Below are 19,919 nucleotides of genomic sequence, written 5' to 3'. Positions count from 1 at the left end.
TTCTCACACTGACACCCCCTTCAAGGTCGATCCCTCCCGCGTACTTGTTTCATGTGCTGCCCTTCCTAGAAAACCTTTAGTTTGTTCGCTGAAGATTACTTTTTTTTTATTTCAGTAATTTTTTATTGAGTAAAAAAATATATATTTACATGGAGCATGGGATATACATGAGTGGAAGGCCAGAGAAAGAAGAAAGAAGGAAGAAAAGAAAAGAGCGCCGGGGAGGGGGGGGTTCGGGGGGGGGGGGGTTTGGGGGTAATAGTCCAATTGTCCAAGTTCTGTTGGTCGTTGTCTTATGCCTCCTCCTTTGCGACGCTTCTTGTTCGTTGGTATCTCTTTCCCAAGCCCCGGGCAATAGTGAGGAAGGGGGAGGTGAAGTGCTCCAAAAACAGGAGGAAAAGGATCAGCTTCCCATGACTCATGTCCACGTTTTGGCCCACAAGCTTGTTTTTTATTATTCTGTTTATTCTGTTGTCTTCCTTTGGTGTGCAGGACCCTCTTGTGGCCATGCTTTGGTTCCTTTCTTTATGAAAGTGGCTTTCACACCTAACTTTGCGCCTGTCCTCTGCATTTTTTGTGTTTTCCCTGCCATAGTATGTAATCACATTGTGCTGTGCAGGCAGGGAGTTGTTGTTCAGTGCTGGAATGGGCTGAACTAGGACAGCATAACCAAGGGGCGATTACAAGATTCCTTGATTTTTTTGGTCACATAGCGTCCATTCAATTCCAAACAATGCAAAGTGTCTTCCTTAAACAATGTTTGCAATTACACATTTATGATATTACTTTAGCTACTAGTTGCGCATTCTTTCTATACAACGAAGGACAATTAACCTGTGTTTAAATACCCCCTTCCTGCTTTAAATGAATGCATTGCTGGCAAATAGCCTTTCTCTTCTAAATTATTATTCATTACCCCATTGCTAACAAATAGGGGGTTCGTGCAAGTAAAACCTGCACTACTTTATCTACAACTAATGGAATCCCCCGTTGTCATGTTTGGGGTAGCAAATTTCCTGGTAGCTTCCATCCGTAATAAAAAAACTTAGATCATTAGGGCAAACTTCCTTGGAAAATGTAACATCATAAACCGAAATTATTTCCACCGATTAATTGAGAATACAAATGAAGCTAAAATCTTGTTTGTAAATTTGTTGTATCACTGACTATCGTGTATAATTTGCAAGTTATAATGATTAATTATCAATTCGACACCACTGTGTGTTTTGTATATATGAATTGTACATCTATGTAAAATAATGTTTATATATTGTTGTATCTCTGATTTTATCATGTGATTGAATAGCATACTTTTATGATTTTAAAATAATCGAATAAAGTGGATTTGACTTGACTTCTAAATTATTTTGTTTGCATAATGGAAGGTTAGAGGGGTCCAACTACCAACTCCAAATCTTTATTTTTTTCAGGGGGGAAGTAAAAAAATCTATCAAAAAGCCTTCAAGGCTCTTTGTTATCTTGTTTGGCAATTAAGCAACTCTGCATTAGGTCTTTATTCACACACGGCACAATATAGGTTTCATTTTTTTTTATCTATAAATGTGTTTATAGTTTTCACGACATCATTGTGGTTCTGAAGAGTTTTAGGGATCTTGGAGCGCTTTACTTCCAGGATTCTTATTTATGTAAGTCAAAATGTCCTGTTAGATCATGCTGGATTCAGCTGATGTGTACAGTTTTCCTTTGCTCTGCTTTGAATTGTGGTCTATGCTTGTTATGTGGCTTTAGTGCCAATCTATGTCTATGTGATGCTTAGAGGATACAATCTTTAGGAATGCTGGTATGTAGATTACTGATAGGACATAGATGTATCGGTATTACTTGAATGTATGTACCATTGAGGTTACAATTCATGTATCCAGCTATATGGATTGGACACATGTTGTTGCTGCATAGTACTAATAGCAAATGCTGTGAGTATGATTTGCTGAGGGAATATAGTAAAACTTGTTTTTTGGTTAAATTCTGTGTTTTTTTACTTATTCTGAAAGTGCTTATTTGTACCATCCGACTGCTCTTTGATACGTTTTGGTGTTATATAAATAATTTTTTTGCCATCCACGGTAGTAGATCATTTAAACCCCCCTCAGACCCTAGTGCATCCGGGCACTCCTGACCATTGCCACAGTGCATAATAAAGAGCATATATGACCACCCACTTTTGCTAAGACCCAGGGGCATATTACCAAGCATGAGCGAAAAATATCGCTCAGCTTGGTTACCGGGCGAAATTATATCGCCGAGCATCGCCGATTTTTATCGCTTAGGAGCCTTGATATTATCAAGGTTTATCTCCTAAGCGATAAAAATCGGCCGAAATGCATGAATATCGCTGTAAAGTCAGCGATATTCATGCATTATCGAGCAAATGCTCTTAGCCATGTTATCCACCTACCATTGGATAACATGGCTAAGAACTGCTCAGGGGCAGGTGTTAGCTTTTGGAGATATTTGCGCTTAGCGCGAATATCTCCAAAAGTTGGTAATAGGAGATAGCGATGTTAGCGACTGTTTCCAGTCGCTAACATCTTGGCACGCCCACTTTGCATGTCATTAGTGATAAATATCACTGACATGCAAAGCGGGGCCCAAGATGGTCGCTATCTCCTACTATCTGTCGCTAACTGGTGTTAGCGACAGTTAGGTAATAGGGAGATAAAATTATCTCAGCTTTCTTGGCTTTTAAAGCCAAAAAAGCGGAGATTAACCCCCTTGATAATATGCCCCAAAGTTTCTTGCATCCTGAGAGTTATTTCAGTGGTGTAGCAAGGGGGTCGAGGCGGTCCACCCCTGGCGGCATGAGTTTTGGGAGGGTATACTGCCCCCGACTCTTACATGCAGCCGTGCGGGCGGCCGTCATCAGCACCCCCTGCTTTGGCTTGTTGGCCCACGCAGTGACCGACACGGGCTGCACAACATCTCGCTGCGCTGCTGAGTTACCTCATCACCTGAGGGACAATAACAACTCAATAGTTTTTTAGGAATTGATTACTTTTCCAGTAAATAAATGTTATTATTGTGGCTGCATCGTGGAAAGCGGGAACGGCAAAAATACTTTTTGGTTGAGGAGAGAATCCGATTTAACAGGAGAAAGTTATTTATTGCGTAGTTTAAAGGTGATTTTTATATATTGCTTGGTACCATAGATTTTGCATTTCATTTTGTTGTGAAAGTTAAACTAGTTCTGATAAGTACAGGCTTTGATCCCCTTTGGTAGATTAGACTGGGCGAAAATGCATTCCTGCAGGAATTTTGTGTAACAACCAGACACTGTATCAAATCATAAGAAATAATGAATGAAGAATTTACAGTGCATAACATAAGTTTAGCTGAAACATAAAAGTGCAATGAGAAAGATATTGCAGTCATGATGACAAAAGGTAACTGGCAGAAGTGATAAAATAGTGCTTACGGTGATATATAGATTTCAGTCTGGTTGGCTACAAATGAGTTAAAAAGAAGCTAAAAATAAAATATTAAACAAACACAACATGATGAAAAAAGTAGTTTTGTTTGTAATTCCCAGACTATTCACTTAAAGAGTGAAAGAAATGGAAGGAAGCATTCTGTAACAACGACATCATGTTGTCAAAGAAGTGTCTAGAGAGCAGCAGCACAGTAAAAATATTCAACAGAGAATCTCTTCCAATAGTGTTTTTGGAGGGTGGTAGAACTGGTCCATAGCTGTGAGGTAAATGTTTTCCCTGTGGATGTATTAATGAGATTCAAATTGTTTCCTCTTGTCAGTCTCCAGGCAGGTGCCATGGGTCTGGTGAATTTGTATGTGGGACACATCCACCAAGAAAACATGACCACACATGCCCTTTTCAGAACCCTTGTTAACTGGGAATCCCACTGCTCAGAACCTCAACAGTGGTTTGGGTTTTGCATTTAGAGACTTCTACTACTATTGTACAGGGTATGCCGAGCAGTCCCACACAAATGATTACTATCCACACAGGCCCCACTAAGGATTCTTGCACTTCTAGTTAACTTTGAGTCCTCCACAGGCCACAAGATACTCGAGGGGCTCACAGGATATCACCAAAAAGTATCTCCCAGCAGCCAATCTCCATCATGTCAAACAGTTATTACCCAAGGGATTTAGGCTAGTTAATGCTTGGAGGCCAAATCAAGAAACTGGCTGTGCCAATGCTGCAAACAAGTAATGAAACAGTAAAACAAGCAAATGTGGTATAGCCCTGCCAGTGTCTCTTTGCAGGTGGAAAGGGAGAGAGGTGGCAATAGTCAGAGACATCTTCTTTTCTGGTCTAATGTTAAAACTTGACCTCATAAACACATTCCGTGCATATTTATAAACATGCTTTTTTTATGCCATCTGTTTAGGCATTTCTGCCTGTCCAGTACTAGTTGCCACACCTAGTCTTCACTTAGAGTATAATGTTAACAGTGGAATTGTAATATTTCCATATTGGAAGCAATTAGGTTTAGGAGGTCAGCTTTATAATGCAGATCACAGTATCAAGTGTTACCTTTACCAAAACTATCTTTCTCAATTAATCAAGCAAAGAAGAATGAAGCACTGATTCTTCCCTGCCAAAATCTGGTTGTGTAGCCTTTAGGTTACACACAGAGGCGAAGAGCAAACACTTTACTTAAATTGTCATGCTGTATGCTCGGTTGGCAACCACATTACACTAGTCCACAGAGTGGACCACTACCCAAAGAACAGACATTCAAACTTATCTATCACTTTTGCTAGCAGCCTTACATGCAACCGATCCCTGTCTGGCCCAAGCAGTGACCCCTTCTGATGAACCATGTATACCACTTTTTAACACAGTCATAAACCTTCCCTTGGAATTTCTAAAATGAAAAAAACACACACAATGTGGAAAAAGACATTGTTTAGTATAATACAGTGTGACCCATTTGCCCATTTTAAAACCTAAATTTAGAAGGCAACACATTGAAAAATATGTTTTTATCTACCCATATTTCCAATTGGGCATGTAACAATAATTTGACAAAGAAAGACATCCAGAGTCTTTTGCGGAGGCTAGCTAACGGGCGTAAATTTTGAGTGACACAGATATTAGGGGCTCGTTACCCCACCCTTTGAATTTTCATCCAATACATATATTGTGCTGCCGACCCTGGCCAATAGGAATTTCCCTTCCAGTCTTAACATGGAACCTTATGCCTATTCAGATGTCATTCATGACTTTTATATGAAGCAGTAGTAATCCGACATGGCCCGAGCTCTCTAGTGATGCACCCTCTGGAGAGTGCTGGGTATGTTCTGTTAGCCATGCCAGATGGCAGCGTGTTACCACGGACTCATTGGTCACACAAAATTAGTGACATTCTAATGCTGCTATTCTTTTGCGGGTGGATGTGGGGAAAACATATTTTAGAAAAAAAAAATACATAATCAATATACAATTTAATTGGCAGATCTTGTACAGAAATCTGAGTAGGAAGGAAGATGATTTGTGAACCACCATTCCAGATACTCTGCTGCCAACTGATTTTAAATTCACTATGTTTTTTTTCTGTTATTTACTTTATTCTCATGCAATAATCACAATAAGGAATCCCATTAACCACATCGCTGAGGCGGCTATTCCGTCGCAGCGCTAAGTGGGCGGGGCGGCCGCGCGGCGGCCGCATGCTGGTGACAGAACCGCTCCGTCACCAACCGCGGTTGGGCTGTGCTTGTGACGGAGCGGTTCCGTCATGGCCCCGCCCGCTCAATAGAACGCGCCGCGCAGGCGCGAAATCAGCGCCGCGCAGGCGCGGCGGCAGGGCCATGACAGAACCGCTCCGTCATCAGCACAGCCCAACCGCAGCTGATGACGGAGCGGTTCCATCATCAGCATCGAACTGGTTAACAGAAGAGTATCATCAACCATAACAAAATGCTTTTAAAATGGCAAGAGCTTTGATGTTGTATACCTCAAAGTCATTTTGTATCATTGAAGACATATCTTTTGGGCTTCATTTCTAGCTCAATATAGGTTTTTGGTACATGTTTGTTTTGCATTTTTTATATTTGTGCATCGTTTTATTACTACACTAGAATTCACTGTATGACAATGTCACAAAAATTGGATAACTTAACAGGCCAAAACTAGTTAATACACAATGGGCAGTAGCCTAAGAATAAATAGCAGAAGTGAAAGAGTAAAATAATGGAGACCAAGCTTGACTTAATTTCTTTCAGCTCAAGCAGCACATTGATTATATAGTCAACTTTCCAGTAACTGTAAACATTCACTGTATTTTGGGTATCATATTGATTTTAAGAGACTTCTGGCACCTACCATGATACTGGTTAATAGGACAAGTCGGCAAATGTCTAACAAAGGAAGCACAACTGGAAGTGTGGAGTGTCACTGCAAAAGGCCTTCAATGTCCCATCTTTGCCAATAGCTCCATGAATCAATTATCTTTTATTTTTGGTTTGTTTTTAGGACTCCCGGCTGTGTTTGTTACAATATGGGCCACTGTGAGAGCTACTCAAGCAGACACTAGGTAAGTTGCATTTTTGTTTTTCTTTTCAGCAATGTAACTCTTTTTGCTTAAATGTAATAGACACATTGAAGTTGCCTACACCTACTTCTTAGCTTGGTGCATCCCTTCATATCAGCAGGGATGCGCCACTTATTTTGCGCCATGCCTCCGCCAGCATGGATGCACTATGTGGCAAAAACGGCACAGATACGTCACGCATCTGTGCCGTAAAGGCGGAGCATTGCTGGGGTTGCGTCGCAAGTGCGACGCAGCTCCAGCAATGCTCTGGGGGGCCCTAGTCTTACAATGCTGCATCAAAACTTACGCCTGCTTCAAGCAGGCGAAGGGTTTTGACGCAGCATGGGCCCCAAAGTGACTGAGTGAAATCTTGTAGATTTCACTCAGCCACTTTTAGGAGGCATTCCTGCGCCAACCCCCCCCCCCTGCGCAGGAACGCCTCCCTCTGGCGCAGGGCTTTGCAACGTGACGCATCTCCCAGATGCGTCACGTTGTAAATACCCAGCACCATGGCGCATCTTTTGCGCCACCGCTGTGTCACAAAGTGATGCAACAGGGCGTAAATGAGGCGCAAGGGTCTTGTAAATCTGCCCCACAGTTTGGTGGGGGTGTAAGTAGGAGGCTGTACCAAACGAGTGCATTAGGGTACATATCATCTACTGTAGTCTAACTCTCGGAGAGCACCAATAAACTTGTGTTCAAATGTACAGTCGAGTTAATAATTAGTGACTTGGGAACATATACAAATCTCCGACAGAACAGTAGTATTGTAACTTGTTATGTTTAAAATTGTAGCTCTGTACAAACTAACTATGGTTTTATGGAATCCAACCAGTTTCATGGTATATCGGTGAAAATGAACACCAAGGTCACTGACAGATGAAAAGGGAAATTATCCGTCGCAAAGTATTTGCCAAGTTAACATTGCTTGGAGAAAATCAAAAATGAGAGCAATACCTTTTGTAGAAAAATCTTATAACAAGCGACAGTCTAATCTGGATGCAGAATTCTGCTTCTCATGATTTAGCATTTTCCACTCTTAACGGTTATTGAGAAGGGATGAGCAGCACTTTATTTGTGTATATCATTCTAAACTGTGTTTGCTTTGATTTTTTATTTAAATAAGTAAAGGGATGAGATCTAGAAAATTGCTGTAACTGTTGGTAATTTGGTGTTTTAAAAGATTACTGTATGTGTTTAATGGCTTAAAGTTAGAATAATGATTTTATACTGAACAGATCACAAACATCACTGCACTGTGCATCATCAAAAGCATTTGCTGCAAATCTAAAATGACCATTCCGAGAATGACCACAAGAACATCTTGAAACATTTGTGTGTGCTTGAAAAGCTCATCAGTGAAACAAAGCCAACCCATACTCAGGAAATAAAGCCTTTTCAGATTGTTACTAAAATACTCCTCTGTCTTTCCCCAGGTGTTGGGACTTGAGTGCTGGAAATCTTAAGTGGATCATCCAGGTACCAATCCTGGCTGCTATAGTGGTGAGTACTTATTGTGGGATTTTTATTATGCTTGCCAAATGTAATCAGTTTCATGCAATCTTTCGAGATTTCACAAACTCAAAAAGTAGTGCGCTTTTCAGCATTACTTTTGAGGGAATGTCTTGCAACCATAGTATGGCGGCAAGTTATATTCTTCCTTCACCAAGATATACAAACCGAAGTCAGGAAAATCGCACACCCTTATAGTATTTGGCCCTAAAGAACATGTTGGTGCAAATTAGCGACACTTCAGCAGTTCCTGTAAATCAGCCCAAGAGTTCCACGTTCACCCCTGTTACGAGCCTCCCCTCCACTGTTTATCATTCAATGCCAACTCTAGCAAGCTCAATTTGCAGTCTTTTTTCCAGGAGTGCAGCCTTGTGCTGAAACGTTCGTTTTTTTTCTTTTCATAGCCTGAAACCAACTGCTTGCTCGTCAGTATTTCATAATGGAGCAGTCTGTTCGTTTTAATTCATGAACAACTCATTATCAGCTCCCAGCTTCCGTAACATTTAATGTTGGGTGACGGCCAGTTTCCTGTGATCGCTGGTCCTCGCTTAATAATTTATGAAGCTGAACTGCCTCACTGCTCTGTGGAATATAGATGCACTGTCTCAGCAATTTGGATCAAGGGTCTCACATAGGAGACCAATGTCACAGGGCTGATTGGAAAGGTTTAAGTTTATGCTGTTTTTTTCCCAATTCTCATGACATTTTTTGAAATAGTATTGTAGAGATTTTATAGCACTTTCCTATCTCCTGCCCAGGATTCGAAGCACTTTGCATTAGGTCGAGTAAATAGCTACTCTGCTTGTTGGGCTTAGCTGTAAAAGGGCGCTGGATAAGGTATTGGCTATGAGTGGTGTGATTTGATGCTGTGTATGAAGCCCAGAGATGTGCCTGTGGCTTGCTTCAATCACGTTCTTGAAACACACTTGTGACCTATTCTTAATACTCAGTTGTAATGTGTTTGCAGAATGTGGCAGTACTGCTGAAAGTTGCAAACATAATGAGCTGGGAGGGATTTGCAGAAATAATCGCATCAAGCTGAATTGTCTCTGGATGTATTCAGGCCGATGCGCAGTCGTGGCGCCCCCGCTAAGGGGAAGGAGTGTCGCCCTACTGAGCAGGTCGAAAAAGGAAAAAATAAAAAGATAACACATTTTTATTATCATTTTATTTTTCCCCTTGCTCAGATGGGTTGGGATAGTGTTTCTCTGCTCACAGAGCACGCCAGGGGAGGAGTGGTTTGCACACTCCCGGTGCGCAGGATGCTTTGATCTGCCGTTCCGGGCCGGTCCAACCGACATGCGCACTTTACATGTTCTCCAAGCGGGCTGCGTTACAGCCTGCATAGAAAACAAGCCCAGCCTTCTATTCTCTGGTTGAGTATCGATCCACGGCGTTCAGGCCAATCACAATGCTGCTAGCAGCGTTGTGATTGGCTATCAGGAGGCTGGGAGCCGGATGCTTCCTGCTGCTTCCTGCCCTGGAAGAGGACAGAGGAGGATCCCGAGGAGGCAGCGGTGACAGCGGGCGGCAGCGGCAGACAGGTGAGTATTTACATTTTTAAATCATTCCGCCACCCGTGACCTACCCCCCACGGCCTTCAAACACCAGTCACCACTGCTGATGGGAATGGCCCCATCTTCTACACATAGTTTGAAACCAGGATTGTGCATAATTTGCTTTTGGTAATTATATGAAATTCTGCACAACTTACTTGAAATGATGTAAAATGAAAATGCAACATTGATTATTGTATTTTACAGTGAATATGGAATAGTTTAGCCACATAGCATAAAAACATAATTCGTGTAATTCGGCATAAAAAAATGTAATGCAAAATTACAGATTACGCTGGTGTAACAACAATTTTTCCCAGGCCTATTTAATCCTACGCCAAAGTACATTTGTTTTTTCACAAACAAGGAAAATTAGAAATTAAATTGTTCAAGTTAGCTTATCAGAATAACTCAATTTTAAGCCAATCAGCAAATCAGGAGAACACATCCACAATTATGGCTGGTGCAAAAAGTCAATGGCTTTAGGCACTAACTAGCGTATGTACTCTTCCACCCTGGACTTAGAACAGCATGCTCACGCTCCATCTCCACTGTGGTCAAACCCCTCTGACAACCCGATGGATTAAGGGCTGTTGGAGGTTTAGCTGTATGTTCGCCCATCTAATTTAGATATATTGCCATACTGATGATTTTCAATGCCTGTCACAGTCAGAAAAAACCTGGCAGTAGGTGGCATTAAAAAGTGCTCAATGCTTCCCTCGCCATGGGAGAAAACTCCCATGGCGAGGGGGGCATTGCTGCTTTGATTTTCAGGAAGAACATCCTGCTTTAGGATTTTCTTTTGGAAAACAAGAAAAAACATTGTAAGTTTGTCTTATGGCTCCATCAGGTTGACGGAGCCTTCCGTCAGATTTAAATGCATTGACAGGAACCTCTGTGATGACGGTTCCTGCCAATGATAGAAATGTCCACTGGACATGCAGATATTTCTAAAATTAGTAGCCGGCACCCCCGTCTGGGTGACTGAGTAGTTTACTCCTTTGTCCTGGTGAAGAAACAGCCCATCCACCAAGATTTTAATCCAGCCCTAAGTGATTTGCATGGAGGAGGGACTCAAACCTGATGCCCTCATTCCAAAGTAGCAAAAAACACAGTTGATGGACAAGGATCTGGGCCTAAATCCATCGTTTTTTTGCACTCCACACCACCCTGGGTTAGACACTGGCTATATGCAAATCAGCCAGAAACCGGTCCTTGGATGCTTGATTCCGGTCTGGGAAAGACATGGCTTTTTAGTTCGGACTGGACTGTTCCCATGAGGCACAGGCTCAGAGCTGATTTGCATATAGCCAGTGCCTAACCCAGGGTGGAGTGGAGTGCAAAAAAACAATGGATTTAGGCCCCAATCCTTGTACTGGGGTGAATGTATGACATTGTTCTACATTCTGTCCATCAACTGTGTTTTTTGCTCATTCCAAAGTAGGCAGCTCTGGCCGTTTGACCTCATTTGATCTGTTACACGTAACACATGAAAAGAAAAGTGGTGCATGCTACATTCAATCTTGCTCCACCTGTGAAAAATACAGTCCGCCTGGGGGCTGTGCTAACACAGGGGAGCAGGAGACACGTAGCAGATCATCCTTGTAAAGACTTTGGTGAAGTGCTCCAAAAACAGGAGGAAAAGAAAAGCACATTTCAGTAAGAACCTGGGAAAAAAAATCGGGCCCAGGAGTCGTTGGCTCCATGATTGACTTCACCGAGCACAGTTGCGGTTTGTGATCCTAAAAATAAATAATTATTCGAATGAAAGCTGGCCCTTGTCCTGCTTCCTCCCTTCTTCGCTCCTTCGGTGTCCGGTGTCTTGAAAAATACATAGTGATTTTAAATGTTTATTATAATATAAACACTGGCTGGTGCCCAAGCACACTTTGCTCGGTGAGAGCTTGTTTTTTTGCCAAAAGGAGAAGTCCCTGCACAGAGGTGTTTTCTCTTCAGTTGTTTTGAGAACTTTTTTGTTTCTACGATGAGTTTACTATTCACAGAGGTTTTCTTGATGGTCTGTATTTCCTTGAGCAAGTGATGGCGCAACCATTGCAAGGTAGTCAAGTCTTCTGCTACTGAGGCAGATCTTGAGAATTTCGTTTGTGTTGATTGTTTGTGCAACATCAGACAAGGACACGTGGCAAAGAATATTGTTGTGATGAAGACAACTGATCTAAGTAGAATGTATGCAGAATACCAATCATCCAAACATTTATGTAATGTAAATGTCTTGGTTTTTTTTCTCCATATCACAGCGTAATGAGGGTTGGCTGTTTTAAGGTATAGCCTACGGACCACATTAGCTGTGTCATCTGCCTTTTGTAAGCACAACAATTAGTACATCACATCCCTTGTAACACTATATACTGAAAAAGGGCTTTTGGTCAGCCTCCATTGGCCATTGTTCTATTTAAGTGTCATTCATTCTTTATTTAAGCCTCCAGGACAGCACATAGAGAGCTAGGAACTGGGTCACCCACAATTGGCTTGTCAGTGATGTCAGTTGCATTTTGTATCAGCCAACAGGATAGCCATTAGGCTTCTTTGGCTTGTCAGTCAGGGTGAGTGGCAGCATTTTGCCTTCTTGCTTACAGCAACATGTGTCAGCATTTCACTGTGCCTCACCCCAGGTCCAGCCTGGGCTTTAAGTGGAAAGAAAAAAGTGTGTGTGTGTGGGGGGGGGGGGGGGGGGTGCAGATATAACCCACACCCTGTGTGTGTTTGTGTGCACATTGACATGTGTGCATGTGTGTGTGTGCTTGATTGTGCAACTCTAAAAGAGAGCTGGTCTATGTAAATATGGGTGTGGCTTGAACTTGTAAACTGAGTTTTTCTAAGTTTTTTTTTATCCTCATAACGTGTCACCTGACCTCTATTCTGGCTCCTCTGTAAGCATTTACTAAAAACTGACATAAACCTAAAACCATTCAGTTCTATGGGCTTTATCAATGATAGCTGTTTAAGGTACATAAGTAACAATAATGATTTTGTTGTAAATAATAAACATGAAAATGTTTTAATATTGAATTAGTGAGACTGTGAATGAACATTATTGAAGTCAGTGGAAGATTTAGTGATCTGGAGAGAGTCACAATCACTCCTGTTAAGTTGCTTCTATGTTAGAAAAATACACTCCTTTTCTCACTACATCCCCTCCATCTACATATCTCACACTTCATCTCTTTTCTCTTCAGCACCCTCATTTCACTATCCCTGACTGCATTTCCTTGCATCTCTTTCACTTCACCAACTCAAACACACATGGAACTAACCACATGTAAACACAGCATTTTCTTTTACTTTTGCCTTATCGATATTTTGACAGCTGTGTACCTCCTTCACACACATCTGCACACAACCACATTTGCAACTGGATTACAGGATCATTGCTCTGTGAGCTCTGCAAACAGTCCAAGGATTGGATGACCATGTATTCTGAACACCTTTTTCACCCAGTGGCATAGCCAGTATCTCATAGGGCCTAGTGTGAGGAATTAAATGGGCCCCAGGTTGCTGATTCAACTGGAAAATACAGCAATAACCAGAGGTCAGTGGGCCTCTCATGTTCTCAGTGCCCCACTACCACAGGACCTAATGCAGCAATAAAAGTGTACTCACCTGTTTTGACCCACTGACCAGAACTGTGAAAGTCAGCAGCTATTGCTTAACAATAGCATGCTAGATATGGATTGGCTAAATTAACCCCTTCACTGCGGCGGCTATTCCGCCGCAGTGCTAAGGGGGTGGGGCGGCCGCGCGTCGGCCGCATGCTGGTGACGGAACCGCTCCGTCACCAGCGTCGGTGGCGCTTTGCTTATGACGGAGCTGTTCCATCATGGCCCGCCCCGCTCAATGGAACACTCAGCGCAGGCTCGGAATTCGCGCCGCGCAGGCGCTCCGAGCGGGCCATGACGGAACCGCTCCGTCATCAGCACAGCGCCACCGCAGCTGATGACGGAGCGGTTCCGTCATCAGCAGGCAACGGGTTAAAAGCATTTTCCATTACTTGAAGGATTGTCCATCTGTGATTTATTACTCCAACCACGTGGGTTTCTAAGTGATTTGTGCAAGGATCAAACTTCCGAAATTAGCAAAGCAAGAGTCATGCAATGCTATATACTTTGACATAAATATTCAGTATCATAAGTACCTAGAGCATAATTTTGCTTTGTGAGCCTCAGTGGTTATCAGTGTACCCACTCTGCCAAGTCAGTCTTTGAAAATCAACTCATATTACAAATCTAATTAAAAAAAAAATCAAGTAGCAATAAAGAATTGTATTCAATCAAAAAATAAATTATCAACACCACTAAGCGTCTAGCTTAGTATTCATACCACATCTATGAATGATTCCATCTGGAGAATAGATATGTAACTTTTGTACTTCAAATGATGGTGCCCATGCCAATGCCAGGATGATGTATGTAAGAAACTGTCTGAGAATATGAATGTGTGCAGTAATAAACTGTGCTGTAAACGTTATGAGTGTGGAAGACATATTTGGCACATTGTGTTCTGTCCCGTCACAAACTGAAGAGTAAGGAAAGAGGTAGTTTATAGGTAGATAGAAAAGCAGCTGTCTTGGAGGATTGTGACACACAGCTGTGTGGAGTGCGGAACATTTTATATTAAGCAGATTTGCAGAGTGCCCTATCACTATGAAGTGTATCCTGGGGCTGAGCAGATGTGAGTACGGCCACACTTAGAGCCTAGTGGGACTACTCAAAAAGCCAGGTCTTCAACTTCTTGAGGAATTCAGAAAGTAAGGAGGATGCTCTTACTTGTAGCAGCAGGTCGAAGATGAGATAATAGGAGGTGATAACCCTTATGTTAACTTTAACAATAGCAATACAAATATCACATACATACGTAAGGCAGAGTAACAATGTTACAAATTGCATAATCCTAGCACTCTAAGGGCAAATAAGGTTGTAGTGCGCAATACTGATTTTGGAATATAATGCTATGTTAACATCGTAGCAAAAATATTGACAGGCAAACCACTGCGGAAGTTACAGATTTAATATTTTTGTCTTCAATATTTTGTCTTTGATATTAAGGTTCCACAATATTCCATACTAGATGTTCCCGGTCATCACTCGTTAAGAGTGCTCTAAAAAATCTTGCTGCTGAAGATCCACAACACATACATGAGGCTGTTAGTGGGGACTTCTTTTATCTTGAGATATTTTGCTTCATTTGACCGCAGGATGGAGTTCAAGTGATTTACACATGCTACAGAGCATCGTTTGTTTTCGCATCCTAGTGTACAGCGGTGTACTCCTGCCAAGACCTAGAGATCTTCTAACCAAGTCAGCTAATTATTTCCTCTGTACGACATTCATGGATGGGATGTGCATTGTAGGAGGTCAGTGGGAACTATTAAGTGTTGAAGGAAATTATAAACTGATTGACTCAGAAGTGGAATAACATCTCAGATAAGGGATTATTGTGAAATAAACACATTCCATTAATTAGCTACTAAAGGGTTGTTTGAACAATTCAACTTTCCCGAGTTTTCTAAAGAGCAGCTTACTTTTCTGTGGTTTTGAATGATGACTCCACTACTTTCAAAGTATATCTCCTCCAAAGGGCCAGCTTATGCTTTTAGTTAACTTGAACTATGATTGTAGATGGGGGTGGTGAGATCCAAGCTTTTTGTGACGGACATACCTATCTCTGATAGCCCAGGGGATTTTCCCAGAAAGCCATGAGTATAGAGCTTAGTATTTTGAATGTTATTTACCTTATTTAGCTAGCACACAAAGAACATCTAGTCTGCTTCCTCATTTTGAATAGGAATATAAATGGTGCTTCACTGTAGACACAACCACAGCCTTCACCTACACTGCAGAACTAAAAAAAAGGTATGAAAAGGAATAATCAAAACTTTATTGACTAATAGTGTTGCAGAGATTCTGCACATACACAGAACTATGCGCAGGAAAACAGGACCTCAGTGAATAGGGGTGTACCAACCTACCACATCAGTCCCGAAAATCCCAAATCAACTGGCTATAGTGTCTCATTTGTTCTCCTACAAAGATCACGGAGCTACAAATAATTAGACAACCCAGAACACAACACTCCCAACTCTCTCAAGTATCGCGGGAGTAAGACATACTCTTTAGCTCACTAACTCGTACTTGTCCACAATGAGAATAGGCAGAGTCACTGAAATAGTTCAACATATTTATTTTAACTATTGTGCTCTACAATACAGTATACGTGCCACTAGTAGAAGCAAAATGCATAAACTCAGCACAGTTAGCATTCTTACAATTCCATAAATTACAAAGGGTGAAGCCATTTTATAAAGACTGTGGAAATAAGGGCTTTTAGGCCTAACTACCCTCACCTTGACTAGAAGAAGTTTATTTTACAAAAAAGGAAGACCTCTGGGCTTTGACAGCAGACCAGATACCATAAAGCCTGTATGCAAGGTTTACATCATAGGAACAGCAGAGCTCTTCTCCATGGAACGGCTTTCTCCAAGGGTGGCAAAACAACATGCAACAACGTAATATCAAAGCACAAGTCTTTAAAACTGCAGCTATGTGTAGAATATTATGTCTAGTTGCTAGGGACTGACCGGAACAGAATAACAAGGGGCATTGTTTATTAACCGTGCACATTGTGTTCAGACTAAACTCCAGGAAAGTCAGAGAACGTGAAATCAGCCCATACTCATGTGAAAGGCACAAACAGAGTGTTGCACAAACAAAGTCACATATTAACGTGCGCAAAAGCAGCATCATGGCAGCAAAGCTCATGCTAACTTAGCAATGTTGACAATGTCCCTAAGGGCCCATAAAACAAAAGTTAATAAAATAGGGGCATTCACATGGAAATAAATAACTAGTTCCACTGAATAATGAAAAGGTAGTTATGGTGTTTTTCAAATATTTTGAAAGTTCAATATGGAAACTATTTGGAATTAAGGTGTGATACATATGAGCCTAGTATAATCCCAAATTATTGGTAAGGCAATACATCTAGCATAGCAATGAGGAAGTGACAAGTATAAAAATGAAGGAGGCAGGATGGGTGCAAATGATTAGGGAATTTGAAATTCTTAGTGTTATTGGAAAATTCTTTGATTTGCGGAAGAAGAGCTAAATCCAGGTGGAATTAATATACAATAGAAATGATTACATTTCCCTACTCTTTTGCCTCCTGATTTCATCCAGTTCAAGAAAGTTGTGCCAGTGCTTTCCAGTGCTTAGCAGCGGCACTTATTTCTCAGGACCGGGTCCTCATGCGATATTGCATTAGTTAAGTTCACCCAGGTTTCCCCGGTGGGCAGCTGATAATCACGTGTATCATGGCGCTAAAATATTTTAAATTGGACACCGTTTAAATGTCCCAGTTCTTTATTTTTTGTAAAACGTGGAACTTGAAAAGCCCAGCCCAGGCCGTGAAATGTTGCGAACAGCGTATAGTCTGTTTTTAAATCATTCCTCCTGGGCCTGGCCAAGCAATTGCCCAGGTCTGCTGAGAAGGGTTTTTCTGGAACATTCTTTCCCCACAAATGTTGCTCAGGACAGTTGCTGGGTCAGCACCATGCAAGGGCAGGCATTGAGTACTCAGGAAGCACCCAGCGGGTGGCTAGTGGAGCAGCTTAAGGTTGTCCTGCCCGGTGCGAGCTCCGGAAAGCTTTCACAAGATGACAGTGTGGTCACTGTCTATCCGGGCACATGGTGGAGGCACTAGCGCCAATGATCCCTAGAGGGGGCTGCCTGACGGTGGGGTCAGGACAGTGGCGCTGCTGTAAAGGGAGCCTGCAGAACCATGCCCAGACCTGGCTCCGCCATTGCTGCACCGAGAGAAGATTTGCCCTAGGACAGGGCACTGTCGCTCTGTGGGGAACACATGAATCAGGTGCAGGCCTGTCCCCACTTTCTTTTCTCCTGCCGCCCCTCCCACCTCAGCATACTGCACTGCCGCAGTCTGATCTGCCACAGAAGATGCAAGCAGCACTTTGTGCAGCAGGCCCGCCACAGAGTTATTCAGACGAAAGGGCAGTAAGTAAGTAAAGATTGTGAAACTTGCTAGAAACGGGGTGTGAAGTTACTGTGAAGCAAGTAATGGAAGGTCAAATGTATGCTACTACGAGCCTTTGGTTTTTCTGGTAACATGACTCTCATTAGTTCAGTCTGCAAATATAGGGCAGCCTGGTCCATGGTGCTGAATGTGTGATTCTCTTCTAGTGATCAACAGTGTCCATCTTTGTTGAAGATGTGTTAGAGGACAAAACGTATGTTAATGTGGCAAAGTCTTAAAAAGATATGATTCTCTGTGCCTGCAGAATTACTTTGTGATGGTCTTGCAGGGACAGACAAGTCTACTCATGTGCAGGTGTTGAATAAACAATGGGGCATCCTTACAGTCTGCTCTTGCCATGGGGAAAAACAGGCAACCTTTAGAATATACACGCAACTGGTAAGTGAACGTGCCACATGTTCTCTTTGAAGCATCACTAGGCTAGAGCCCCTAAACTGTTTGTCAGTTTCGGTTAAGAAAAACATAAATGCAAAGGGCAAACATTACCACGACTTGCATCACTGTACCATAAAAGAGGAACGTGCAATCTTCGGGCTTAAAAACTCCTATATTCTGCAAGACTTGAGAACACTTGCATGGAAAACAATCTCTTCTTGCCACACCTTGAACTTTTAACTTGAGGTGTTACTTAGATCTGCTCTTCTCCCCATATAGGTACCTTGACAGTATTTGTATTGCCATACCAATAAAGAATCTGGGGGCAGATTTATGTTGGACTTGCGCCACGTTTGCGTCACGCAATGGCAGCAAAAAAGTGGCGCATCCCTGCGACCCATTTACAACGTGACACATCTAGGCAGATGCGTCACGTTGTAAAGCCCTGCGCCACATGTGGGCGTTCCGGCGCAGGGTGGGCATTCCGGGACAGGTGCGCCTCGCAAAAGTTACTGAGTGAAATCTACAAGATTTCACTCAGCCACTTTTAGGACAATGCTGCGTCAAAACCCTGTGCCTGCTTGAAGCAGGCGTAAGGCTTGATGCAGCATTGGACAGATATGGCACCCCCGAGCCTTGCTGGAGCTGCGTCGCGCTTGCGACGCAACTCCAGCAATGCGCCACCTTTACGGCACAGATGCGTCACGCATCTGTGCCGTTTTTGCCCCATGGTGCGCCGCATTGTAAAATGCGGCGCACCATGGGTGGCGGAGCTGCGGCGCACAATAACTGGGGCAGCCCTGGGGATGCGCCAGTTATTGTAAATCTGCCCCCTGGGATGTGGCCCAAAGTGAGGCTGGTGTGATTTTTGCACTTTGAGTTCTCCACAAATGCTGCGCTTGGTTTCAAAGGCGGAATTCGCAATTCTTTGATATGCATCCCTTAAATGTACGTAGTGCTTAATGTGATAGGTGGGTGCAGGACTCAACTTCTCTTGTGCAAGGTTTAAACATTGTGGCTTTCGCCATGGAGAGGTAGAATGAACAACCTGTGAATTAGATTGCATGGATGGGGTAACTTTCTTATGTATATGTGAGTTGCTAGCTGCATTTCCAAGAGTAAAATACCGACTGTTTGTTGTTTTAAGAGTCATTTGTAACTTGGCTCGTCTTTTATTACTTAATTATTAGTCAAGGATACTTAACTAAGGGCTAAGAATACCAGCTTTAGGAGATTCTGCTTATTTTTGTACCGACCAAGATATTAAATACCATTGATGCCAATATAAAACTGTCTGGTGGCAATCCTAGAAAGTGCAGAAAATGTGGCACTACATTTGGGGTGGAGGTTTGGAGAGTGGGGGTATCTGCTCACATCTCAACAGCGGGCAGACTCACTTGAATTTTGTGCTTTATTAGTTCAAAAGGCAGAGTGGAAGCCTCTCTGAATGGAGTTCAATGTCTTACTTCATGTTGAAATAGGTGGCAGTGGCATTTTGTGTCTCACAGCCTGATCGTATAATAAAACTATTTCTTTAAAGCATGAGAGCCCGATTATCCATCAATAGCTAATCGCGATGGTATAACTGGCACTGTATTATCTTTTATAAGGAATACCTATTGTGATGGCACACAACATCTCTTGATGGTATAACATCTTAACACAGTTCAAGAATCGCTATTGTTTGTCTTGAACAGCACAGCTATGCATTGATCAGACAGGCCAAGCAGGCTACAGCCCTGTCACCCCTCAAATTTACATAATTATTTACTATAAATTTAATAAAGCAGAGTAGTACTCTTTTCTTGCTCTCCATCAGTATCTGCTTTTCTTTCTTCCCATTACACCTCACTCCTTCCATTCTCTCCATTCTTCCTTCATTTTCTGCCCTAC

At 42.3% G+C, this 19,919-nt stretch overlaps 1 protein-coding gene across 2 annotated transcripts in view; it reads left to right on the top strand.

The window, feature by feature from the left end:
- The window catches only part of PTH1R (parathyroid hormone 1 receptor), a 631,389-nt gene that overhangs the window by 559,063 nt on the left and 52,407 nt on the right, over positions 1 to 19,919 (top strand). For both annotated transcript variants that reach the window (XM_086941074.1, XM_086941073.1), the window contains 2 exons: positions 6,459 to 6,519; positions 7,953 to 8,019. In XM_086941074.1, the coding sequence (XP_086797200.1) occupies positions 6,459 to 6,519; positions 7,953 to 8,019 (128 nt within the window). The remainder of the gene's footprint in view (positions 1 to 6,458; positions 6,520 to 7,952; positions 8,020 to 19,919) is intronic.

Source organism: Lissotriton vulgaris, chromosome 10 (assembly GCF_964263255.1).
Source record: "Lissotriton vulgaris chromosome 10, aLisVul1.2, whole genome shotgun sequence".
Lineage (NCBI taxonomy): Eukaryota > Metazoa > Chordata > Amphibia > Caudata > Salamandridae > Lissotriton > Lissotriton vulgaris.
The sequence above is the reverse complement of the archived record's forward strand: the minus strand, read 5'-3'. Positions and strand labels throughout refer to the sequence as shown.